The sequence below is a fragment of the Hippocampus guttulatus genome, chromosome 21 (assembly GCF_054856545.1).
Source record: "Hippocampus guttulatus isolate MCC_2025c chromosome 21, RoL_Hgut_1.0, whole genome shotgun sequence".
Taxonomy (NCBI): domain Eukaryota; kingdom Metazoa; phylum Chordata; class Actinopteri; order Syngnathiformes; family Syngnathidae; genus Hippocampus; species Hippocampus guttulatus.
The window spans coordinates 9,360,580-9,386,062 of NC_141281.1; the positions used below are offsets into that span (position 1 = coordinate 9,360,580).

General features: G+C 46.7%; 5 protein-coding genes across 11 annotated transcripts in view; all 5 read right to left on the reverse strand.

Moving 5' to 3' along the window:
- Window positions 1-4,317: 4,317 nt before the first annotated feature.
- Window positions 4,318-9,815, reverse strand: and1 (actinodin1). Of its 3 annotated transcripts, none has more exons than XM_086102273.1 (7): window positions 9,624-9,815; window positions 9,438-9,547; window positions 7,412-7,456; window positions 7,106-7,251; window positions 5,995-6,402; window positions 5,668-5,910; window positions 4,318-5,573 (listed from the first exon to the last, which is right to left on the reverse strand). In XM_086102273.1, the coding sequence occupies exons 2-7, from the start codon at window positions 9,520-9,522 to the stop codon at window positions 4,620-4,622; spliced, it is 1,881 nt and encodes a 626-aa protein (XP_085958399.1). In that variant the 5' UTR covers window positions 9,523-9,547; window positions 9,624-9,815; the 3' UTR covers window positions 4,318-4,619. The 3 variants fall into 3 exon arrangements, with proteins under 3 accessions (XP_085958399.1, XP_085958397.1, XP_085958398.1); XM_086102271.1 differs by having other exon boundaries at window positions 4,318-5,588; XM_086102272.1 differs by having other exon boundaries at window positions 4,318-5,588; window positions 9,438-9,815.
- A 2,203-nt stretch (window positions 9,816-12,018) lies between these two features.
- Window positions 12,019-13,785, reverse strand: cops9 (COP9 signalosome subunit 9). Its single transcript, XM_086102275.1, has 3 exons — window positions 13,602-13,785; window positions 13,274-13,346; window positions 12,019-12,152 (listed from the first exon to the last, which is right to left on the reverse strand). The coding sequence occupies exons 1-3, from the start codon at window positions 13,662-13,664 to the stop codon at window positions 12,115-12,117; spliced, it is 174 nt and encodes a 57-aa protein (XP_085958401.1). The 5' UTR covers window positions 13,665-13,785; the 3' UTR covers window positions 12,019-12,114.
- Window positions 13,786-14,251: 466 nt separating this feature from the next.
- otos (otospiralin) lies at window positions 14,252-15,495 on the reverse strand. Of its 2 annotated transcripts, none has more exons than XM_086102388.1 (4): window positions 15,354-15,495; window positions 15,133-15,198; window positions 14,732-14,755; window positions 14,252-14,621 (listed from the first exon to the last, which is right to left on the reverse strand). In XM_086102388.1, exons 2-4 carry the CDS (start codon window positions 15,188-15,190, stop codon window positions 14,434-14,436), a joined length of 270 nt encoding a protein of 89 aa, XP_085958514.1. In that variant the 5' UTR covers window positions 15,191-15,198; window positions 15,354-15,495; the 3' UTR covers window positions 14,252-14,433. The 2 variants fall into 2 exon arrangements, with proteins under 2 accessions (XP_085958514.1, XP_085958515.1); XM_086102389.1 differs by having other exon boundaries at window positions 15,133-15,194; window positions 15,354-15,490.
- An 81-nt stretch (window positions 15,496-15,576) lies between these two features.
- Window positions 15,577-20,614, reverse strand: apodb (apolipoprotein Db). The gene is made up of 5 exons (XM_086102387.1): window positions 20,526-20,614; window positions 19,795-19,947; window positions 19,602-19,723; window positions 19,289-19,374; window positions 15,577-16,154 (listed from the first exon to the last, which is right to left on the reverse strand). Exons 2-5 carry the CDS (start codon window positions 19,906-19,908, stop codon window positions 15,922-15,924), a joined length of 555 nt encoding a protein of 184 aa, XP_085958513.1. The 5' UTR covers window positions 19,909-19,947; window positions 20,526-20,614; the 3' UTR covers window positions 15,577-15,921.
- Window positions 20,615-20,993: 379 nt separating this feature from the next.
- arhgap21a (Rho GTPase activating protein 21a) overlaps window positions 20,994-25,483 on the reverse strand; it is a 46,606-nt gene continuing 42,116 nt past the window's right edge. For all 4 annotated transcript variants that reach the window (XM_086101386.1, XM_086101385.1, XM_086101384.1 and 1 more), the window contains 2 exons: window positions 24,311-24,342; window positions 20,994-23,854 (listed from right to left, as the gene is read on the reverse strand). In XM_086101386.1, the coding sequence (XP_085957512.1) occupies window positions 22,418-23,854; window positions 24,311-24,342 (1,469 nt within the window). In that variant the 3' untranslated portion in view covers window positions 20,994-22,417. The remainder of the gene's footprint in view (window positions 23,855-24,310; window positions 24,343-25,483) is intronic.

Genomic DNA, 25,483 nt, shown 5'->3' on the forward strand with positions numbered 1-25,483 from the left:
AAAATATGCTGTACTATTTTTTTTTGTTGTTGTTGACCCACAAAATTAAAATCTTGAAAAATATCTGAAGAAACCATGTGTGAAAAGACAGGAAATGTGAAGCACAATTTGGAGGGTAATATTTGGCATTTTCCAAAAGTCCTTCAAAAACATTCAGCCCTCAAATCCATTTTCACGTCGCAGACCCGCAAAAAAAAAAAAAAAAAAAAAGTGTCGAGAACGTGAGAGCTCGCCTGGTCAATGTGTTGAGAGGCTTTTGCGTGACGCCACCTCAGACACCGATAACGCGGGCACAAACACACGCACTTACCGGTAATTGGTTTACATCACAAAATAGCGCCATTGAATTCGTTTGGGTCATTAACAGTGTGAAAAGGATTTCTCTCGTCCCCGAGCACACAGAAAAATGAGGAAAGATTAATAATGAGGCTGAAAGTGTCCCATATCTAAACCATTATGTGTTATTTGTAGCAGGTTATGAAAACCTCCAAATACGAGAGAGGAACTGGGTGCGAGTGCGGCTTCTGAAATAAAAAAATATATTATAATTATTCCAAAGTGTTCCATTATTTTGTTTTTAATTCAATTGTAGGGCATAAATAGGGGGCCGTGGGGCCCCCGATGCGCTGCCCTTAAATTTGGCTAAGAGACACGACACAAATTAAGAGAGAGCGAGATGGCTGGCAGGGATTTCAAAGAAGATTAATATTTAATCAGATGCACAGTAAGTGAGGAACGTGGCCCCTCGGAGCGGCGGGCTGCGGCGGCTTGACGGATGAGGGAGGGTGGCAAGATAAACACAGTTTACCGCCAAGACACCACAAGGGTGCGGGGGGTGAGGGTATCTTATCACTGCGAGTTTTCCACGACAACTCAGGGCAGTTGTTTTCACATCGCCTGGCTGAGCTTCGTTCCCGGGTTGTCACAAGTGACTGAATGTGGACACAAAGAGACGCCCCGCAGCCGCCACCTCAAGGCTCTTTCGCATCCAAGTCGACACGTTGGACGACATGCCAAATAGCTTCCAATTCTAATTAAATAGCAGCCATTTCCACGTCAATTTCGAGCTTTATTTCATTTTGAAGGGCAAAACAGAGTGCATTTGCATCTCGCGTCTATTTAATTTGCGCCGTTCCGTCAGGAGGAAGTCATGTCAGATGTTTTCAAAATGAGCAGGACAACATCAAATTTGCACTCAACCCCCCCGGGCTGCCATTTTGCGGGGGAAAAACATCCAAGAGAAAGTGACATTGCAGAGTTGTGGTTGTCCTGCATGCGTTCGGAAGACTTTAATGCAAGTGAGTCCAAAAATTCACTTGAATAGTGAAGGTGTGAAGAGCGCCTGAAAGTCACGCCGCTTATAAGCCACGACAAGGGGATGCAAAGAGCGGCTCGCCGGCTAGTTTCCTTGACATTATGGAGTACCATCCGTCCTTCTAATCCAGCCAAGTTGCTCTCCCGGAAGGAAAACTGCTGACTCCGGTCCTACTGACCTCCTCCTCGAGTTGAAGAACAACATGTGACGCTCAGAATGGAATTATAGTGCAGCTCTGCATGCTCCGTTCCCAAATGAGTGTTCCAGTTTTATCTATTGCCAAGGATGTGATTAGGCTTTAGAGGTTTGGCAGTACCCCAAAAAAAATTTACGGTATTTTCCACACTAGTAGGCACTTCAGAGTGTAATGCGCACCTTCAATGAACGATCTATTTTAAAACTTCTTTTTTTTTGGACGTACCGCATGATAAGGTGCATAGTAGAGAAGCTACAAAAGTGATCAGGAGTTGGCAATTATTTTTTCCCCGGGGAGCCAAATGCAAAGCAGAAAATCTTGTGGAGGGCCAGGCCAAAAGTTTGAAATCTACTCCGGTTATCGTTTTTATTTCTACATTGAAATAAGTCAGTGACATTGTTTACAGAAGCTGATGAGTATGATTGTTAGATCATAAGAGAGCGATTGTTTTTCCAAAAACCTATTCAGTGAAATTCTGCAAGACAAATGAAATTGTGCAATATTTGTAACTCTTTTTCAGGAACATGAACACGACAACGCTTTCTGATTTTTTTTTCCATGAAGATACCACAATGTTTTTGTATGTCAATAATAACGTAACATTTTTTGTCCCAACTGCCAAAAATGCAGATTAAAAAAAAATCTCAGTTTTCAGTGAGCTAAATCTCGCCTCTGTTGAGTCGCCTCTGTTGAGCTTCGACAAGTGCATCAAAACAGATTGAATATTTGAGGTGGAGATGTGAAGCACACATGACAGATGAACATCAGTAAGAGAGAGTCTGTACCTGGATTTGGTGAACTTCTTTTGTTGCTCCGGACATATCGGCGCTGCAGAGTCCTCCAAGCACTCTTGAACGAATTCCCCCTCCGGAAAATGGCTTCGTGTTCTTCGCGATGTTGTGGGCTGTCACAAAGCTGGTCTTTGTTGCTGCTTCCCGGGCTCGGTGTAGCTTGTTATTGATTATCGAGTTTCGCGAGAAAATCTTCGATTATCTGCGCTCTCTCAGCCTCAGCCAAATGTCTTAATTTTTTCGAATGTTTCGTCTCGTCATGCCGACTCACGTTATACTCTTTCAAGATGGCGCCCGGCTCACCACAACCTTAACACACGAGTTTACGCCTGACTTCGGTCAATAAATATTAACAGTCGGTATTTTCTTGAAACCACGGCATTCAGCGTCCACTTTCAGGTTTTATGGGGGGTGGGGGGCATGGGCGAACATTTTGAAGGGTTACCATACCGTGACTTGTTGCTAATCACGCTGATTAGTCCAGAGTACCTGTACGTAAACGACGCACGCACCCGTAAGAACGTTTCAAAGTAAAAGTTCTACTGTTTTAGTCCAAGCACGATACAAAATTTTGAAAATAGTTATTATTCTTTTAATTCCAACCAACTTTTCATAGGCCAGTAAGAGCCGGGCCACGGCCCAACACGCATCATCAAACATTTTGAAAGTACTTTAGCTTTTATTTTATTAAAACCCAGCAACCTCTACAGCCCAATAAGAGCCGGGCCGCGGGCCGTATAAAATGCCCGGGTCTGCACTCGATAGAGCCACGCAAAGGGGAATACAACACAATACAATACAGCTTCATTTATATATTCTTCATAAGCGCTGCAGCTGTAACAAAGTGCTTTACAGAACATTTCAAATACTACGTCCAAAAAATGAGAATATTGATCCATGTATACTGTACTACAATTTATGAGATACCATTCTTGGAAGTTATGGTAGGGTGAGGGTTGAATTAGCGTAAACTCAAATATCAGTCTTGTATGTGACTTCAACTTCCAATTCCAATGACTGGGATTGTGTTGATACCAGTGTGGTGCTCCACAAAGAATCACGCAATGTCGTACGGATGTCAACAACAGCTGTGATGAGCCCAATTGTGTATTTTGGGATACAAACTGGTCTTACTCACTTCTTCCTGGGAGATGAAGTCACACGTACGCACGGCACCGCGTCTCATCAACGCCGCAGGAAGTCGTTTTTCCGCCTCCAGCTCCTTGTGCTGCATGAACCCACCAATTAGATGTTGGCAGGAAGTCAGAAGCTTTGTGACTCACTTGTTCAACCCTGGGAATCAATAAATATTACAGGAAGACAATCGCTAATGGCATCACTACACCATGCGGTGATGTTATGCCCTCTACCGTCATTCACTTTTGCTTTGAAGCTAAATTTTGTGGGTCACAGGTTATATGTATCTTTTAAAATTTGCTTCCCTATAAATTAGGAAATTCATTGTATTTTAAATGTAATTTTAAATTAATAATCACTAATGTAACACAAAAGTGAGTGTGTGGGGGTTGGGGGGTGAAGTGACTCTAAAAGTTACTATATTTGGAAGGCACTGTGTAAAAATACATACCGAATTAACAAGGAAACCGATTTCATAACGTTGGAGAGCGCCTGCTAAGTGTATAATGCCGTCATGTTTTCATGCTGTTGTGCTGCTATGGCAACGTCATTCCGTTACCCAACTTGACTCAAATTAGACAGGAAGTTTATCCTTCCAGGCTGAAGATAAAGTGCAGGCATTTTGCAACCATTTTGTAGACGCCATAATTAACTCAATGCGATGCAATGACGATAGTCAGGACACAAGTTGCTTGAGCACACACACACACACACACACACGAGGAAGCACGACCCATTTGGAAAAATCCAATTCTCAAAATTGACTAAAATTATTTTGAAATGTCCAACATCACCATTTTGGCTTTGCAAAGTGCGCATAATATGTGTATGACTAAATGACTAAATGTTACTGAGGAATGAAAAATGGCTATAAAAGACAGCTTTCAAGAGCTTTTTATTCGAACATTCCAAAGAGGGGAGAAAAAAAAACTTTACAGAAGTTGTCAGTGGCGAGATGGCGAAGCCAAGCAGAGCATTGGCAAGTCACAATGTATTGCAGTGCTTGGAGGCGGCCTGAGGTCTTGCGAGTGATACCCGAGCGCCCCAAATCAAAAGCGCCGAACGACCTTAGGACGCTTTCGTGTTCATTGGGTCCATGGACTGGCATCGCGTGGGGGTCTCGTGGGACGGAAAGCTTTGAGGGCATTTGTGCACCAACAAGCTGGCATGTGTCTGGACTTTACTTCTTGCGGTAGTCTTCCTGCTCGGAGAAGTGGTCGCCATAGCTCCTCAGTATGTCCTGTAGGCTGGGCATTCCCTGAGGGGGCGTCGGCACGTTGGACACGTGAGGCTCCTCCTGGCCGCTTTGGTAGGGCTCGGCCTCGTAAGGGTCCTGCTCCGGCACCTCCGGTTGGGCCTTGGGGCGCTGGGGTTGGTCCTCGTGGCGGGGCTGCTCGGGTTCGCGGCGGCGCAGGCGGCAGTCGCGGTCAAACTCTGGATCGCAGTGCGGGTTGGGCGGCTCCAGGACGCCGTCGCGGGTGCCGTCGGCTTTCAGGTGGGGCTCGTAGGCCTCGGCGGGATGAGGGATGCGGCGGTGGGCGCTGGATCGGGGCTCGGCCGGCTGCAGCGGGAAGCAATCGCGGTCATACCCGATGAAGCAGTCGTAGCCCTCTTTGGTTTTTCCTGGTGGGCCCAGAGGGTGGCGCTCCTCCCTGGTAGGCTCCTCGTAAGTTGGGGGTGAGAACAGGTATTGTTGGCGGGCACTGTGGCGGTGCATGGTCGCGGAGGCGGTGTCTCTCATGGCAGAGAAGGGATCATTGGGGTTGGACTCGGGCATCGACTCCATGCGGGGCGCATATGGGTCGCTACCCTGCGCCTGTGCCATGAAGCGCCGCAGCACTGCGTACTGATCATTGGCGGGCGGCGCGGCCGGGGCACTAGCCTGGCGGTACGTGGCGTAAGGGTCAGTCACCCTGTTAGCATTAGCGTTAGCATCTCTATACATGCCATAGGGGTCGCTGTAGTGGTCGGCGGCGGGAGGGGGAACCCGGATGGCGGCCGCCTCCTCGCTCGGCTCCGTTTTGTATGCCTCTTGAGGTGTGACGAATTTGGTGGCGGTGAGGGGGTTGCAACCGTCCTCAAAGATGGGGTTGCAGGATCCCGAGCCAGAAGGGGGGTTGGTCACTCGGGGAGCCTGGAAGGAAAAATGCTGATTACATGGGAATTTTGCCAACTAAGTACAAATACTTGGTTACTTGCCAGGACATTTCAAGTACATTAAAACTCACCATCGGGGAGGCAACGTAGGCGCAGTATGGGTCCCTGAGCGGGTCACAGTTGGGGTACTGATAGAGCCCAGACGAGGCCTTCTGAGGCTTGCAGGTGGGGTCCACTGTCGGGTCACAGCCGAGGTGGGCGTAAGCCGGTGAGCTCCCGGCGGTGGGCGGGTAGCCGTAGGCGGCCCTCAGGTGGTACTGCAAACACTCAACGTCCTCGGCCCCGCAGACGCGCAGCAGCTCCGCCTTCTGCTCCTGAAAACAAGAAACACTTGGACTCCACTGGGCCTTCGCTCCACGGCGGTTGGAAAACACTGTAAAGGCGGTGTGATGTCATACCTTGGAGAGGAAAGAAACTGACGACGGTGCATAGTAGTAGTAACCCGACTGAGGTTCTTTGGCTGCGGCGGCGGGTCGTACAAAAAGAGGGGCGGGGGACTTCACCGGAGCCGGGGCCGGGGCTGCGGCAGGCAGCACCAGTGGCATGTAGGGACTCTTCCGAGCCACCAAGGCGGCGTACAGGCAGTAGGCGTCCTTGGTGGGGTCGCAGGTTTTGACCGGCGCCGGCTTGGGGGGCTCAGGCTTGGCCCTACTGGTGTAGGATGCCACGCAGTTGGGGTCGTCCGAGTCGGCGCAGGACTTGTAGATCTCACCCAGGTGGCGCAGGTAGGCTTTGTAAGAGCGACGGCCTTCTGCGCGGTTCTTGTTCTGGAGGTAGGTTAGGTAGATGCGGTCCAGCTCCTGAACCTGAAGGGGGGCGAGTTTCCATTTACCGTATTGGGCCGAATATAAGGCGGCCCTGATTATAAGACGACCCCCTCTTTTTCAAGACTCAAGTTTGAAAAAAGACTTTTTGAACACCAAATTAATTTTTATACAGAAAATAATTACAGTACATCTGAAACAAATGATTCTAACAATATATTTGAGAGAAAAAGCATGTTATTTTGCCTCATTAAAATCTTAATATCTGAACATTTAAATATGTAAACTCAAATGCAATCCCATTCGCAAATGAATGGCTTCTGGTTTTTGAAATGTAAATGACATCATAACTTCTCCTCAGCTGCCGGTTAACCTGGCGATCTTCGACCCACTTTTCTCCAGATTGTCGCTACGTTTCTCCATTTTCTGTTATCTCTTCTATTATTTTCTTCTCTTTTCTTTCTTACCGCTATTTTTTTATTTTTCTTCTTCGTGCTACCGCTATTTTTATTTTTATTCTTCGTGACACTTAGGCCTGGGGAGTCAAGTTCAGCATTCGCTTCAATGATATCTGGCGCCATCTAGCGTCGTGAATGGGCATAATGTCTAGACCCCGAATATAAGACGCCACATTTCAATGCAAAAAACACCATCTTATATTCGGGCCAATACGGTAGTTGCAATGTCACTTTACTTTGGATCATTTCGGGGGGAAGGATGGGAGGATGGGGTGGCAACGACTCACCGCTTCCTGGTTGCCGTTGTCGGTGAAGTACTTGTACCAGCTCCAGAAATCCGAGTGCTGCTTGTACCAGCTGATGTTCCTGCGGTTGCGGCTCAGCCTTCTGTGGGCCGCCACCGCCTCCGCCCTCGCCCGGATGCTCTCCCCGGCTGAAGGGAAGGCAAAAGACGCCGTTAATTCCACCGGCTTTTGCTAAATCGCTCGCACGGCTCAGGTCAAGAGACTTGAAAGTCAAACTCTTTGATGTCAATCAGTAAGGGAAATGCAGGACACTCAAACTACTACGACTAGTAAGAGTCCAACTTTTACCGTCCGGTGTGGCCTTGCCGGCGAGGGGTCCTGCTGAGACGTCGGCTGCAACACACACAAGAGAGGAAAAACGACACCCGTCAGGAAAAAATAAAAATAAAAATCACGAGCCCTTTGCAACCTGGATGGTGCTTCTGCGCCACGCTTCCCCACGATGCCGCTCGAACGCTTACGGCCGCACATTCTTGTCAACGGTTGCTCGCCTCGGCCCCTGCGGGGCTTTTTCTGACTGCGGCTCTTTGCACATTTTTATAGGCGGGCCCGGGACACTGGACCGCACGCTGTGCCTCAAAAGCTGCGTGTGCGTGCATGAAGGAACAGTGAATTCAGCTTTTCTTTCATCTCCACGGGGAAAAGGTGTTAATGCCTTCCAGAAGGAGAGGAGGAGGAGGAGGAGGACGAAGACGACCAGGAGGGCGATGGGAGGCTGAGGCAAAACATCACTCGGGTGAATTCAAAGGAAGCGCGAATGGGTTTTACGGCGGGAAGTTGTTAAGCGAAAAATATACTACTCGGGGGGGGGGGGGGGGGGTGGTGAACAGACCACTGTAAAATTGTCAGCCCTCCGATTTTGCTGATTCCAGAGAGAATTTGGAGTAAAATTTTTGATTCTTCTTGAGCAGAGACTCGTAAAAGTGTGGCAGGAATCAATTTCGCGCACACAATTCGGGTGCAACTTTTCACTTCAAGTTTCTGTTTTGAAACTTTGATTGCAGTTCTGTATGTTTCCATTTGAATTGAATCATTGTTTATTTTTTCTTAACCCTTTCATGCACCCTGTAACCTGATAACATGATAAACTGTCCACTGTAGTAACCTCTGCCCTTGATGAATGACACTTGGAGAGCTAACCATTTTTTTTTTTAAACGTAAAAAGTAAAATGCTTCAGAACAAGTGATTACAGTATATGCAAAAAAGTATTTTTTAAGACGCATTTTTTCCAAGCCTGTATACATTATATTTAATGGGAATAAATGATTCCTTCGTGTAATTTATTATTTATTTATTTTTTTTTACAAGCCAATTAAAAAAAAAAAAAACGTGTTCATCACATCTGATAGCAGAGCGTCACTTTGAAGACGTGATGCTGACAGGTAGTTATTTTTACACAGGAGCCAAACGGCACCGAGCGAGAAAATGGAAAAGAAGGGGGGGGGGGGGCTGGGGGCGGAGGCAGGGCTTGTAAAGCTGCCAATCACCTCCTACCTTTGCGGGATGAGAAGCAGGTGTGTGGAGGCACAGGGAACTCGAGCACATTTTATGGACGGGAGGATGATTATTATGATTAAGACGCAACTTGAGAGCCACTCGCCGTCGCGGCGTGAGCAGAATAAAAGTCCTTTTCATCACCTCGAGCGATTCATGGCTGTGTTGCGTAATCATTTTTTGACAATGAGACACATCAGAAGAAATGTTAATACATATCCATTCCAACTCGAAATGTCCTCGATCGATAGATGAGATAGACTAGATAGATAGATAGAGCGATCCATCGATAGATAATTCATCCAGTGAGGGAAGCTGAATTATGTTGCTATATATTTTTGATTGACTGTATTAAATATGTTTGTACAGATATTTTTATGACATTAATATAAAAGAAATACAGCATGTGAATGTATATATTTTGGTTATAAACATTTTTATCCCTTTCAGGACAATGGACCCTTAAGCCTGTTGCCGTCCACTGCCACTATTGTTTTTTTTTTCACGCCTAAAGACGATCACACTTGAGGAAAAAAAAATCCAGATGTAGGTTATTATTATTTGTGCATGAAAGTAAAAAAGGATATTTTTTTACTTTGGTTGGATGAGTTTAATCAGTACCTCTACTTTTACTTCAAGATATGTTTTTTTTCCCACACAAGTATCTGTTCTTCTCGCGAAGCACGGAGCGTGAGTACCTTTGCCGCCTCCTGTGAAGGATGTTTACAGTTTGACTTTTCAAAAGCTTCTCGGCGAGTCTCGTCAGCACTTTTGCCAGCAATGACTTTGATGATCCTCGCTGCGTTGTTGACAACTCACCGGGCAGCAGCAGCAGCACGATGACCGCGGCCAGCGTGGCGGCGACAAGCACGCCGGAGAGGCCGGTCCTCCTGTGGGCAGCCATTACTCAGCTCGTCTTGTCTGGTCTCCTACCAGGATGGAAAAAAAAGAGTCACAAAAAGTCGTTTTTGAACCACTGCACAGGGCAAAACGTTTTCTTCTTACCTGAGGTTCTCCTTGGCGACAACACTGGGGGTCCGAGATAGACTCTTGCGGAACACCGAGTGTGTGAATATGACTGTGAAGCAGACCTCCCTGAGACAGACTGCCTCGCACAAAAACTTGGGGCAGATTTTAAACCAGGCCCGTCATCACAAATGCACAACAGGTATTCATTGACACACACACACACAGAGTGGAGGGCCACTTCAACAGAGGCTCCGATTGGCCAAGGGCTTCCAAAAGTCGAACCAATGAGAGGAAGTGTAATTAAAAGCAGGATGTAAAAAGGTGGGAGGGCTTTTTTTTCTCTTTTTCAGGGGAATGCTGAGAGATGAGCGCTCACTCTAATAATGTGCGTGGACATTTTTATTTCAAGCATGCGGTACAAAAAAAGCTGGTCAAAAATGAATGGGGACAGAAGTCCTTGTAAATGCAGCGAGCCAAACAATTCACACAGTTGTTTGATGATGGGAGATCACGCGGATGCTGAGAGACACGCATTCTCACTCATGCGCTCGCTTGTGCCAGTGAACGCATTTATCTTCTCGACACGTGAATGACGAGCATTCGCATCCGAGTCATTAGGCATGGTCATGCAAACAGGTCGGTTACTGATTAACTGTTACTTCTTGTGCTAATACCTCTCCCTCTGCATTCACGAAAATTCGTTGTCATCTTAAAATCTCTATTTTGGTGATTACTAGATGAATGCAGAGGCACGCATTAAAATGAATGCAGTTTCACAACAAAAAACGCGTACCTATAAAATTAGGACAGTCATCTGAAGGGGGGGATGCATATATTTTGCTTCTGATGGTATGAATGCTGAAAGATGAGCATTCACACAAATGATGGTTTTGTATTGAATGCCGAAAGATCAACTTTCACACTCGGGCTGTATGACACAAGAAAATATACCGACTTGCGCGGCTGCTGAGAGACGAGCATTCGCACAAGTCATTCCTTCATCGTGCCAGCATTTGAAAATCCATTTAGGTTCTTTCTTTTTGTGGCAATGCTGAGAAATGAGCATTCACACTTTTGCCCCAAAAAAAATTCTGAATATAGTTAAAAGCTTTCAAGAAAGTATTCAATCAAGAGTTGTTGCGATTACAGCCACGCCGGGCCATCTGGGGATTGCCGCTAACCTCGAACGCAGAGTCCTTGCTTTACTTCTTGTTAATGTCATCTCTAAGCATTCACACAACCTATTTCAGCCTTCCGTGATACTCGGGATGCATTCGGGTGCCGCAACGTCGACGAGGCGCCAGAAGACACGAGACACTAATGAGGCTGCCACATAAGCACTTCTCGGAGGCTGCTGCCTAAAGCCCGCAAACACAAAAGCAGCGCTCGGAAGCTCAGCGTGAGCAAAAACGCGCACTCGCGATTGCGCAGAGTGACAGCTGTTCGGCACATGAGGAATCTGCTAATCTTCGGTTTCCTGCACACCGGTGCCGTGTTGAGGCACGTTGGCCTTTTTAGAGACAAACTCAGAGTTTTTTGGGACCGAATGCGAAAAACTGCGATGATAACGTCTCATGCATCCTGTAACCTGATTAGCTGTCCACTGTAGTAACCGCTGTCCCTGAAGGGGTTAAAGACGACTAAAAACGTGTTTTTTTAGGCTACTTTTGTTGGGCATGAAGTGTTATGTTTGCCAAAAAAAAATCAAAATGTTCAAAAAGCCATCTATGCTTTTTCCGTTTGGTCCCATCAGCGCATGGTAGCCTGATCCCTCCCCTCCCTTGGAGAGCCCTGGCCGCTTGAGGATTGCCGCCGCTCAAGCGCAAATCCGCAGCTGCCAACCTTTCTTGCCGGAGAAACAATTGTTTGTTCGAGCGTCTTTCATTGGAGACATGATCAATGGCTGACTGCCTATCTCTCAGCATTGAGGCGGACGGTGCTCCTCGGGGAGTGGAAACCGGCATCTGGTGAATCCCAGTTATGGTGCGGCGGAAATTGTGTGGGAATGCGGGAGAGAGGCTGAAATTCTAATTGGACATGGAGGGAAGGTTGAATGTTTTGTTTCCAAAGACGCAGGGACGCTCAAGGTTTCAATCTTGTTTTGTTTGGACTGACTTTTGTTTCCATGGTAACAATGTGACCTTCACAGCCACTGTGATGCTAATTTGTGCTAATGTGTCGCGTGGGCATTCCACCCCCCTACGTGCCAACCAGCAGCCGCATTGGACCTGCCGGCGTTTCTCGACGTCTCCCGTCCTGCCGGCTGTTTTGACGCTCGGCTCGCATCTCGTGTGTAATTACGTTTGGCTAACAGGTGTTCGTGGCTGCCCGCAAATCTCCAGAAAAACACATACGCGTAATTTTCTCCACGCTGGAATGTCAGTCATTCTCAGGATTGAGGATGGGGCGTTGGGGGGGCTGGTTCTTCGGCTGCTTTTGAAACAGAGTTTTATTTGAGAGGGACACGTTTCATTCATATGGACATGTTCATGAAGGTGAGTGCGTGAGGGGGTGCGGGGGTGTGGAGTCACTGCAGGTCATCGTCATCAAAAAGGTCCTCAAAGTCTAGAGGCGGAAACAAGAAAGACAAAGTGGGAAGACAATGAGTTGAATGAATTTGGTGTTATAATATGCCAGTCAACCTTTGCGCACCCCCCTATCAAAAAAAAAGAATCTTTCCTCACCCTAAAATTTTATTTTATGTGCTCTCTTCACAAAAACAAGCTGCAATAAGGGAATTTAAAGGCACAAATTAGATTGAGTAAATGCTGTTATTGCAAGGAGGAGACGAGGGTGAGGACGAGGTCAGATGAGGCCTCCACAGGTTAAAAAAAACCCAACAGATTAGACGGCAAGAAAGAGGAGTTGAAGCGCCAAGGGGGCCAGCGTGATTCGCAGGGTCAATCTTACAAGCGTACATTTTCGCAATTTATTGTCAAATGTATTTGTTTGTATTTATTCTCCCTTTTTGTACGATTCTATTCATTTCTGCTAAAATCTAGTCAAGTAGAGGCTGCATTTCCACGCCACTTCCTATGAGCCACGGCGCCAGTTCTCATCTCCCGAGCTAGTCGCGACTTAGCGTGTACAAGCGCCGTTTAACAAGCGCCATATGCGCTCGCTGGCGTGCACGCTAAATGCAGCTGAGTGGGGAGGCGCCGTGCTGCGTTTCCGCCATAAAGCATCTTTCCCGCGCCGGGCGCTTTGTTTTAACAATCAGCGCTTTTCGCCCTGCTCCTGTGCTGCGCAGCCTTGTTTTGAGCCGGTGGCCAAGCACCGCGGGAAACAAAACACATTAACTGAGTTTGTTACTTTTTGGGTTTTTAAATGTCTTGTATGAGTGTGCCAATGGTATGGAAATTTAACTTTTCAATCAACAGGATGACATTAAGTTGAACAGCTGGATGTATTTAGCTTTTTTTTTTAATTTAGTTCTAATTTTACTACTCTGAACATGAATAAATACATTTTTAAAAAAGCTAGAGGAAAAAAATTTGTATATTCCAATAAGGTTTTATTGAGGGAAATGCTAAATGGAGGCAACAAACATTCTTGATATACAAAACAGTGACAAATTACTTATTAAAGAACAGATCGAGCCAGACTTTGCCGAATCCTGCCGTATATTATATATCTTACACAAAATTGACTTTTTTTAAATGCATGCCACGTGTTGGAACGTTTACCATTGAAGAAGTCCAAGTGAACTGCCTTCTCATTGGCTGCCAGGTCCATCAGAAGGCCGCTGCTGCCCCCTGCCTGCAGGCATACGACAGTGCAGCGCATTAAAATCTTTTCCAGTTTCACTATTCGAACACTTAAATCGAGCAATTTGTGACTTTAAAAAAACTATATTGTTGTTAGTGTCACAAAGATATATAGTGCGTTCATTCGTAGTAAGTACTAGATAACCGAGCGAAACGATTACAACGCCTGCAGCGGCAGGTATCCTTTGGCTAGCAAGCTAACCAGCTTTAGCCGTGTTTATTTCAAAACAAAAACGGGCGAACAAACCTCATCCAGATCCACATACGGTCCTGCTCCTTCCGGAAACATCTCGTCCACGGCAGGCTTCATTCTTTCAACAGCAGTCTTTTTGACTAATTTGAGTTGACTGACTCTATCAGGTTGTGCTGGCTGCTAGGAGCAAAACAAAGCACGTCCGACGCTGAAATGTCCTCGGCTTCAAACTCGATCCTCTGTCGACGACCTTTCCGAAATGGACTTTCGCCATTTTGTATTTTAATGCTACTGTTACTACGTACTGCATTTTTTAACATACTGTACCAAAAATATATGCCTGGTTCTTTTGACTTGAATAACACAGTGTTCAACAAATGTTGCTGGAGCAAAATAAAGCGCGTGTGACGTGAAAATGTGCTCGGCTTCAAACCAGTTTCCGTCAAAAAAAAAAAAAATCCGAAGCGAACCGTTGCCATCATTAATATTTTAAAAAATAAAACATGGAATTTTGTTCTTATTGAAGGTATTTCTACTCACAAATAACATGTTTTTAAAATATATTCATTGAAATTGTCCAAATTACACGTTTCTGGTTAACCTCCCGCCCCCTTCATAACTTCCCAAATAATTGTTTCATTTCAATCATGAATAACTCACATTAAATTTAATCCGGAACAGAATAATCAAAAAAGTCAACAGAATTGAAACACCGTGGATTTATTTTAAATTAATTACATGAAAGCGTCATGCAAAAAAAAAAATGCTACTATAACTACAGTAAAACCTACATCTCTCTATACAAGTATGGCTGTGCTACAATTACTTTAGTAATTTCTTTGCCTTTTTCTAAAACTTCTCGGGTTTCCCAGTCCATCTTGGCCCCTCAGTGCTCATGTCCGGCGATGCTGTCGTAGCCCAGGGTGTCCCCCAGTTGCTGGTGGGCAAAGAACGCCCGCGCCATCTCGTTGATGTGGTTGTAGGCCCCAATGGACCTGAAGTACTCCACATAGTTCCAGAAGTCCGAGGTGGAGTATGGCCAGTACGGGACAGCTGGGGGTTCATCGTACGGCACTGAAGACGAAGAAGGCCACATGATTAATGTTTATTTTTTTTCTTCATTCTTATCAAGCTGCAAATAATATTAAGACCTATATCATAGAATAGTTATATTTGTGCTTTACCCCCCTCTGGAATGACTCTGGCCTCTGTGGAGCAGGAGAGAGAGAGAGAGAGAGAGAGAGGAGAAAGATAAACATTTAGCAAGCATTCCAAGTATTGCCACACACAAAGACAGTATTCAGCCGGGACAGACTTTTAGGGGACCTGCGAGCTTCTCCAAATAATATTGCTGACCACTGACAAGACACACACACACACACACACACTCAAGGTGGAGGAATTCAACACACTGCAGACAGAAGTGTCTTTGTGCCCTCTCCCACCCCCCCCAAAAAAAACATTAAACATCATTATTGATGCATTGATTGGTGCATATCAAACTTACTATATCATTGCACTTTTGTACAAACTTCATATCAATTTTGACAATAAAAAGCCAAGTGAGTCTGACATAAATACTTACCGCTGACGTGGAAGACAAAGACACAAAGTAGAACAGTGACGCAAAGCAAACTCTTCATCTCGCTGCCTTGAAATAAACACAAACACAATTAAAGTCAGACTGGAATGTTTGTTCGACGTCAGAACGCATTTCAGCACCCAACGCACATTACGAGTTTTCAAATAATTTCAAATCCTTCAATAAAAGTACGAATGGTTTTTTTTTTTTTTTTTGTAATGTACCTGTTAAGGAGTGTTGCTGTTGATCTGCTGTTTGGCGTTGGTCTTCTGCTGCACGGCTAGTGACTGAGGGGAGTAAGAAGACCACCACCTCCCATGCAAACACGCACACACACGCCTCCAAATGCCCACTTGTGGAATTGGATGTACTGCATGCACATTAAACTCAGTTTGTGCACATACATACAGTACATACATATACTCATACAGTGAGGACACCAACATATAACATATTTTTTCAAACTCACATAGTATTTATTTTAATCATAGGTAGGCTACTCTCTGGTACAAAATGTAGCATAAATACTATTATACACCATATTATTATTCAATTATTGGTTGATTTTCCCCTTTTAATAACGAGCAGCTCAATGAATTTGAAATCAATCACAAAAGAGGGGTGATGTATATAAAAGCTAGCTTAGCGTTAGCATGTCACATGTACATGCCTGTATTGTCGTATGCTGCTCTGTGTGCGTTAAGTGTTGGAAGGACATGTGACGCCATGGTGAAAAGGCCTATTAAGCCAAATGATTAAGATATTCAGTCGTTAGCATGTAGCGGTGATGCGCTAGTCGTCCTTGCAACCCGTCTGGTCAGTGGCGGTCATCCGAAAGAGGTCCACGCCCTCAGTCAATAACAGGTCCTGAGCATAGCGCACAGTCTCGGGCGGCAGGAAGCGCGAGCGGCCCAGGATCCAAGCGTACTCGACGTGGAATATGCGCAGGATGTCGGTGCATGAGTAGACCACGGCTACGCTGGTGTAGTCCGTGCTCAGGATCCAATAGGGACTGTAGGGCGTGACTGCGGACAGACGCAGACACAAATTATTATTATGAATCAGTAACCTTTCGCAGGGCAGTGAATCGCAGCTGGGCTGCGAAAGGTTGACTTAGAAGATGTTTAATCTAAGAAGACTTCATCAGGTCATGCAACGAAGCTTTATTAGGACCGACCAGAAACCAGAGCATTCCAGTTCCAAGTGATTCAATGCCCTGAGAAATAAATGATCTGGACGACTGAGAAAATCCACAAGCAAAATCCGGTCACCTTTATGCTTCACATTAGCCGGTAGCTAGCTTAGCCGCTTAGTTGGAAAAGCTCTGATTTGGAGCCACCAAACAAGGAACCAATGGTGACCTGATGAGTTGGAAAGTATTTTTTAAGACAGGGCAGCCTGTGCAAGCATGCTAATTTTGGTGAAACGCACATATTTGTCTTTCTATTTTATTAACTAGGTGGCCTGGTAGCGTTAACCATGATAGCCAGCTAGCTAGCTAGACAGATAGATAGATAGAAAAGCTTCATGCATCAGTTTCTGTGAGGACATATGTGTACCAACGAAGTCCTTCCGTTCCTTCAACAATAACAAGCCATGGTTTACTCCCAAACTCAGGCAACTCAGGAAATAGAAAGAGGCCGCATTTAGAAGTGGAGATGGGGCACTGTACAAACACGCCCCGAAACCAATTGACAAAGGAAATTAACATCGCTAAGAGAACCTATGCAGAGAGGCTGAAAAACCAGTTCTCTGCTAACGACTCTGCATCTGTATGGAATGGCCTGAAAGCAATCAATAACTATAGAATGCCATCCCCCGCAAACAGTGAACAATAAGGATCTTGCTGATGAACTAAACATGTTTTTCTGCCGATTTGAAAAGGACACCCCCATTTCCCACACACACCTACCTCTACCAGAAACTACTCTATCTACCCCCCCCCCCCCCCGCCCTCTTTTTCTCCACTACAGATCCACGAACAGGACGTGAGACGGCTCTTCAAGCAGCAGAAGATCAAGAAAGCTGCGGGGCCCGACAAAGTGTCCCCCTCCTGCCTGAAAGTCTGCGCTGACCAGCCGGTCTTCACACAAATCTTCAACAGATCCCTGGAGCTGTGTGAGGTCCCATCCTGCTTCAAACAGTCTACCATCATCCCAGTTCCCAAGAAATCGGCAACATCGGAACTGAACGACTATAGGTCTGTCGCCCTGACGTCTGTGGTCATGAAGTCCTTTGAACGCCTTGTCCGTCACCGGACCCCTGCTGGACTCTCTTCAGTTTGCCTACCGGGCAAACAGGTCTGTGGAAGACGCAGTCAACATAGGTCTGCACTACATCCTCAAGCACCTCGACAGCACAGGGACCTACGCAAGGATCCTGTTTGTGGATTTCAGCTCTGCGTTCAACACCATCATCCCGGAACTCCTCACCCCCAAATTTCTCCACCTCGGTGTGTCCCCTACGATCTGCCAGTGGATCCTCAGCTTCCTGACGGGACGGACACAACAGGTGAGACTGGGAGCAACAACATCATCAACACGCACCACCAGCACTGGAGCCCCACAGGGATGTGTCCTCTCTCCACTGCTCTTCTCCCTCTACACAAACGATTGCACCTCAACAAGTCCAGCTGTCAAACTCATAAAGTTCGCAGACGACACCACGGTCATGGGTCTCATCAAAGACGGCGACGAGTCTGCGTACCGCCAACAAGTGGAGCAGCTGGAGCTCTGGTGCAGCCAACACAACCTCGGGCTGAACACGCTCAAGACTGTAGAGATGATCGTGGACTTCAGGAAACATCCTTCTCCACAGTTGCCCCTCACACTATCCAACTGCCCCGTGTCAACCGTGGAGACCTTCAAGTTCCTGGGAATCACAGTCTCCCAGGACATGAAGTGGGAAGTCAACACCATCTCCATCCTGAAAAGGGCCCAGCAGATGATGTACTTCCTGAGGCTGCTGAGGAAGCATGGCCTGCCACAGGAGGTGCTACGTCAGTTCTACACGGCAGTCTTCGAATCAATCCTGTGTTCTTCCATCACGGTTTGGTTTGGGGCCGCCACAAAAAAGGACAAAATCCGACTTCAACGGACAGTTAGGACGGCGGAAAAAATCATTGGCACCGCCCTACCCACTCTTGAGGACTTGCACACTGCAAGAATCAAGACAAGGGCACGGAAAATCCTCCGGGATCCCCCGCACCCTGCCCACCACCTTTTCCAGCTACTCCCCTCAGGCAGGCGCTACAGATCCATGCGCACCAAATCCAGCAGACACTTAAACAGCTTCTTCCCTCTAGCCATTAACTCCCTAAACAGTCACTGACGTAGTCACTCTTCTTGTACAACAAATACTGCAACTGGTCACTCTAAAATGGTTCAATGATTTTCTGCACCAACTGTACAAACTGTCATAGTATTGTATTTTACCACTGATCCCTTTAGCTCTGCTTGATGCTTTGCACATTGTCTCACAGTTGTCACTGGGTGGTACCACCGCACAACGGTTCACTTACATTACGAAATGTCCCTCCATACCTATTTGTCATGTCCTTGTTTACGATGATACTAATGCAGCGTGTTATACCGGAGACTTGTGTGTTCTACATACTTGGCCAATAAAGATGATTCTGATTCTGATTATTTGCAGAACTTAGGCAGCAAATGACGACATAAACAAAAAGTAGCATTTTATATTTTGGCAGGTTTTCTTCAACTGCTATGATGCTAGCATGTGAGCTAAGCCGGTGACTAGTTAGGGACAAGCTAACTCATACGGAGATGAAATGAAGCACAGTAAGTGGTTCCAGTGGCCATACAAGTCAATCACAAACCACTGAAATTCCAAGGTATAGTTTAAAAAAAATAAAAAATAAAGTGTCTCTATCACAAGGCCATTCTCCGCGAAAATCAGAAGCATGTGATGATGTCCTCACAGGATCTATTTAAGCAGGACAGAGATGACCACTGAGAGACTACGAGACCAGACTGCACATTACCAAACAGGCCTCCATTGTCAACTCTAACAAGAAAAACCCCAAAAAGCGGATTGTGCGTTTTTGTTATTGCGTGTCTTTTGTCATCACACACGAGGTCCACCATGATTGAATTTAGACAGCAACAGTGCTCTTCTGTATTATTTAGAAATGACTTACAGTAGGAGAAGCTGACTCCAATTTGGGCCTGGTTTCTCAGGTCCGGGAGCACTGCTGTGCCCTCTGCTGTCCGTACTTTGTCTTTACTACAAACACACATGAAAGCAAAATTGCTCAGTGGACGATCACAAAATTGTCTGAATGAATTTTGTCACGAAGAACGGTGGAAAACTGAAGAAGTTAAGGAAATTTCGGAACAAATTTAGTTCTGAGGTATTTTATCTTTGCCACTAGAAGACTTTGCTTCGTGGGATAGTACTTTTAATATGGTTCCTTGGATCTACGGATGAAAGAAAGACAAGTCTGGACTCACTAGAACTGAGAGTTAAACACTCGGATGGTTCCATCCGGTCGTATGGCGTAGTTGGCCTCGATGCACTTCCCCCTCGCGAAGCTGGCGGGCAGTTTGGCGATCTCGTACCACCTCCCCAAATACTGACATCCACAATGACAGGAGGAGGCGGTGTTAGTGACGGCCAGGTGAGCGGTGACGCCATCCTTGTTACCTTTTGGAGCTGGAAGTTAGGCTGCACCTTGGGGATGGGGCAGGCCCCCCAGCGGTACGTCTGTGCCGAGGTCAGAGGAGACAATAACGCCAGGAGGACGCACAACACCAACATGCTTCTTTCCCAAGGATAGAAACCGAGATGGATAAGAAGCTGTGAAAAAAAAAAGAAATTGGACACCTGCAATTGTTTTCCTGCACACCTGCAGTGCCACCTCTGATGCTACCTTCTAAAGATGGAGAAGTGACGGTAACGTGCACATAAAACCTACTTGGGAAAATTCTCCTGTGTGGTCTCTTGAACTCGGACTAAACTTGCACAACATCGGCATTCCGCATTTCTCTTCCACACAAACACATCGATGTATCTGCGATGCCACATTGTACTACACATATACATTGTTTGCTTATCAACAACCAACTGGTTACGCAGGTTGAACAAGTTGTGTAACGTGAGCGTGACCTTCCTTACATGATTAAATAATGACAATTGTTATCTGCAAATCTGCACATTTTCATTCATACATCATATTTACAATTTCTTTTTACAATACAATACTTCGACTTAACTTTACTGCTTATTGTCTTCAATATTACTGTTTAAACACGCGCATAGAGGCGCACATAAGCACGTACTTTAAATACAATGATTTTCAAAGAAAGCAAGAATAATTTTAAAAACATTTGAAATAACATTTAATTATTATCGTGGGCGGGGTGCGAGCCGCTTACCTTGATGACATCAAATCCGGACCCTCCGGGCTGACTTCTCCTCTTCGTCTGAATGGTAACTTGGCTGTGCGGTCGCGCTGATTACGTCAGTAGTCGACGCTGATTGGACATCTCCAGGATCGTCTTCATTGCTTTCCCGGCGCCCACTTTGTTGTTTGTATCAAATTCAAGTTATTGAATTATTAAGTTATTATTATTATTAGTTGAACCTACTTAACAGTCAAAAATATTTTCGCGTCACCAATGGCAACTGCAACGCTACCGTAAAATGTATTTGCGTCGTAAAAAAATGTGCTTCGAAACGAAATCGACGAGGATTTACTCACGTTGATGACGTCAGAATAAATTCCTGTGTTTTATATTTAAATGTTTTCGATTTTAATCGAGGAAACGTATTTAATGGTCAATGTAGGTTTTTTTTAAGCAGTGCACTCGCCAGCCGTGTAATAAAGAGAGACACACGACTCATAGTATTTAAGATCATTTATTTCCAGTGTTCTTCGAGGGGGGACATTGCACTGACGTCAGTGCCAACACATGCAACCGCTTCATGTCTCCGGAGAAACTTGACGAGTGAAGAAATAAACTGGAGTTTAACCTGTTGGAATGCTCACCTTCAAATTTCTTCTTAAAAACAACTGCTCGTAGAAAGAGTTACAAAATCGGGGAAAAAAGAGGCACTTTTTTCCATTTTGGGGTGAAAAACAGATTGATATAAAATGTCCATTTGGGACAATAACTAGACAGAGATTGGAAATAGAAAAAAAAAATGACCATACACAAAAGTATTACATACTCGTACGTCATCATCATTACATTTCATTTTATTTGATAAAATTACAATATATTTGTCAAGCTAATCTCTGGCTGTTGCGTCTGTGCGGCAAAAACAAACCCAACAAATGAGGCATTCCCACAGCACGCTCCCCGCGTGTACCATGTGAGCAAGGTACAGTTTTTTGTGTGTTTCTGATGTGGGATTAAGGCTCCAGTTTTAGCCACTGATGGACCAACAAGTGCGTCCCAATAGTTATGTCTACACATTATGTCTTCAAGTACATTGAATCCCCGATTATTCGCGGTTTAAAAATTGCAAATATGATTTTTTCCCCAGCAACAAATATGGCCAAAGCAACAAAAAAAAAACATTACTTAGGCGCCGTCTAGTGGCATGGACGTATATTGCGTTCGTTGAGACAAACATTCATTTAGATAATAGTGCTTTGTCGACATCTTGTGGGAACTATAGGCAATTACAATTATTATTATTATTATTTTTTTTTTACAAATTACCTGCAGATTTTGTGCTATCTGTGGAACTGTTCGGTCTCCCCGCCCCCCAATGGTTTAGCAATCACAAATTCCCCCGTTTGGAGATTTTTGGGTGAGAACCTGTCCATCTGCCATGTTTACCATGACAATTTTGTTGTGGCATCTTATTCCCAGAGAACTTTGTAGAAGTGAAGGGGCGGGGCGATGTATTCAGACAGACAATTGCCCCGCCCCAGCAGAAAAGTAGTGCTTTGCTGCCATCTTGTGGCATCTATAGGCAATTACAAATCTTTTTGGGTAGTACCTATCCGCCTGCAAATATTGGAGGAACACCGTACACTGCGACTTGAGTTATTCCAAGTATGAAAGTTGTACATTCTTCTAAAGAAAAAAATAATAATGGAAGGAAGAGTGCAGGGGAGGCTGAGTTCCAGTCTGGCCAGCGATGCGCATCATCCATTGTGCCAGTCACAAAGATGGCAGCTATACATGTTATTTACACATAAACTTTGTAAAAAAACAAAACAAAACAAAAAAATTACTGTGCAGCTCAGAGTGCATGTTCGTACGATAACAACACATTCATCCTGGCGTTGGGTTGGGGGCGGGGAGGCGAGGGGTCAGAGGTACTGGTAGAAGCGTGAGCGCACCACATGCGCCCCCGACAGTTTGTGAGGGTGCGCGTCGTCTCCGAGCGGCGACTTGCTTTTGCCGTTTGGGGCTACGGCATCCTGGGGGTCGACGTTCTCTGGGACGGCCATGGGCGCCGCCTCGATGTTCGGCGGCGACGGCGGCATAGCTTGGCCGCCTCCTACTGGGCCGCATTCTCCCGGGGTGCCGTCGCCACCGCCCCGTCGGCTGCGCTCTCCGCCGAGCCAGTCACGGATGCCAAAGTCCTGTGAGGCCCGTCGAGGTTTCAACCGGTCCAGCAGCGATAGCTCGGCTGTCCGGTCGGCGCCGCCTTGCTCCCGCCAGTCGTGGATGGCGGCCAGCTCGGGAAAATCCCTCTGGCCGCCCATGGTGTGGCGCCGCCGAATGTTATTCTTGCGTCGGCCGTCGGAGGCGCGGCTCTTTGGAAGGATCATGTCGTCGGAGGAGGCGCGCAGCCGGACCATGAGGCGCTCGGTGATCTTGAGGTGCCAGGCTGGCGGCTCCGGGCGCTCCGACTCGCTGCGAGACGACGAGCTGAGGCTGCCGGTGGACCGGCCCTTCTTCATCACCTCCAGGACCCGCGCCAGCCGGGTGCTGGCTTCCGCGCGGCCCTCGCCACCCGCCGCCTCTGCCGACGACTCGCTGTCCGTCTTGTTCCGCAGCGAACGACGGCGAGAAAGCGTGTCGCATTCCATCATCTTCTGTGTGGGGAAGAGACGCCGCCCCTCCATCTTGTTTCTGCCGCCCTCGCCGTCCTTCTCGAGGCAAGGTGTCGACTGGCTACCGGCGCCTGGCGCAAAGACCGGGAAGTCGCTCTCGCTGTCCGTTTCCATGGGCCGGCCCTCGCTGACCAGCTCGCTGCGCTCGTCGTCCGCCTCCTCGCCGCCCTGCAGCTCGGGGCTCAGCGCCAGGGACTCGGCGCCGGTCAGGAAGGTGATGGACGATGTGGTGGAGTAGTCCGAGGTGATGGAGCTCACGTCCACCTCGGCGGAGGCTCCCGCGCTCGACGCTTTCGGCTTCACCGACGCTCCAGAGTCAAGGGTACCGAGGTCCGATGACGGCGGGTCGGAGGAGGAGGCTTTTCCCCGAGGGACACTTCGGCAGCTGGTGTCCGGGGAGGGGTGCCTCGAATCCCTCTTAGCTTTGGGTGTCGACTCAACGCTTCTGCCGTTCTCCTGATCTTTCTTGGTGCCCGCTTTGGCCTTGACGCCGCTTCGGACGTCCCCTTCAGGGTCCCCCTTCTGCCCGGGAAGTTCCTTCTTGGGGAAAACCGCATCCAGGTCATCATCCGAGCTGCTGGGTTGCATTTTCTCCTTGGATTTCTTTCTTTTGCGACTGGCTGCAGCAAAGATGGAGGAGACCAGGAGCTCTCGGCTGCATTGGTCCTTCCCTGAGCCCCAGGAACCCTGCGCACACGACATATCTGATCAACACGCATGCAATCGGCACTCTTTTCAGGCCTGCAAACAGCCATCTGTACTGCACCTACCTTTTACGCTGACTTCGCAGCACTAAGCCTACTTGTCACTCTCCTGGCTTTGCACTCCCTTGCCTACCTTGTGCTGCTCTGAATTTGCACCTCCTCTTACTTCTCATTCTCCGTAACGTCTCACTTACATTTAAAAAAAACAACAACAAAAACGCTTGAGTGACACAAAATTAGCGATGAGTCATTTGTGTAATGTTTTGACGCGCTTGAAAAAGAAAAATAGTACAAACAGCTCTTCTATGATGCAGTATGCCATAAACGTTGTCTTTTTAGATGACGTTGGCTGTTCTTAATGAAGTGTCCCGTGGTGCCAATGTCCTCATCTTGACTACCCTCCTGTCATCATATACTTGCGCAGGAAGTCACCACTCACCTTTGACTTGGCCGAGTCACTGGTGGGAGAATCTGCGGGAGAAAACAGGACAAACAACAACAACAAAAAAAACATTAGGAGGGCACACTGGAATATAATTGTGGTAGTGGTCGAGGAAGAGAAGAAGCACGTTGATGGGAGTGATGGGAGCGCGCACGATGGCGTGAGACACAAGCGTGAGCACGCACACGCACACGCACACACACGCAGCTCATGCCGGAGACTCCAAAAAAGTGTGACAGGGAGAGAGAGAGAGCGCCCCCTGGTGTGAGACAACTCGAAGCACGTGAAGACAAAATAAAGCGCCGAGAGTGAAAAGTGTACGAAGTGCGGAATGGACAAAAAGTACGAAAACGACATGTTGCGCTAACTTTTCTCTACCCCCCCCCATTTGCGTTTGTGCAGACTTTCTCGTGTTTGGACAGCAACAATAACCCCTCCCCAAAAATAAAAACACCTAAAGCTATATCTAGCTCTCTATCTAGCTATCTTGCTAGCTAGGGCGTTAGCTAGCTATATAAACTACTGACATTACCCTCAAATGACCCTTGTCATTTAGGGTAGGAACAGAAAAATGGTCAAAATTCTATCTATCTATCTATCTATCTATCTATATCTATCCATCCATCCATCCATCCATCCATCCATCCATCTGGCTAGCTAGCGAGCTAACGAGTTAGCGAGCTATATAAACATTACCCTCAAATATAAATATTGACATTTAGGGCAGGAACTGAAAAATGGTCAAAATACAGTCCAGTGTTTATTGTTGTGGTCTCTTCATTTTTTTCCCTCCAGAGCTACATATATCTACCTCTACAGATGATGCGGCCAATACACAAATCCCTCCCTGGAAAGCTCACACACAACAATGTAAACAAGTGGTTGCCATGATAACAGTGATGTGATGTGCGGCGATAAGGTGGGGGTCACAGAGGGGCCCATCCCTATGAGAAGAGAGGACACCACACGGGACAGGAAGTGTCGGAGGGTGTAGGGTATGGGGGCATCCGGGGAGGGGGGCGGGGGGAGCCTCGAATGGGTCCTGGTGTCCAGCTCACGTGGTCGTGGGTTTATGTATTGAAACGTGCGCATAATGTGCCCCTCTGCACCCCCTGCAGTATAAGATGAAGGTAAGACGGGCGGGTGCACACGGAGACCATACCGTGCCAT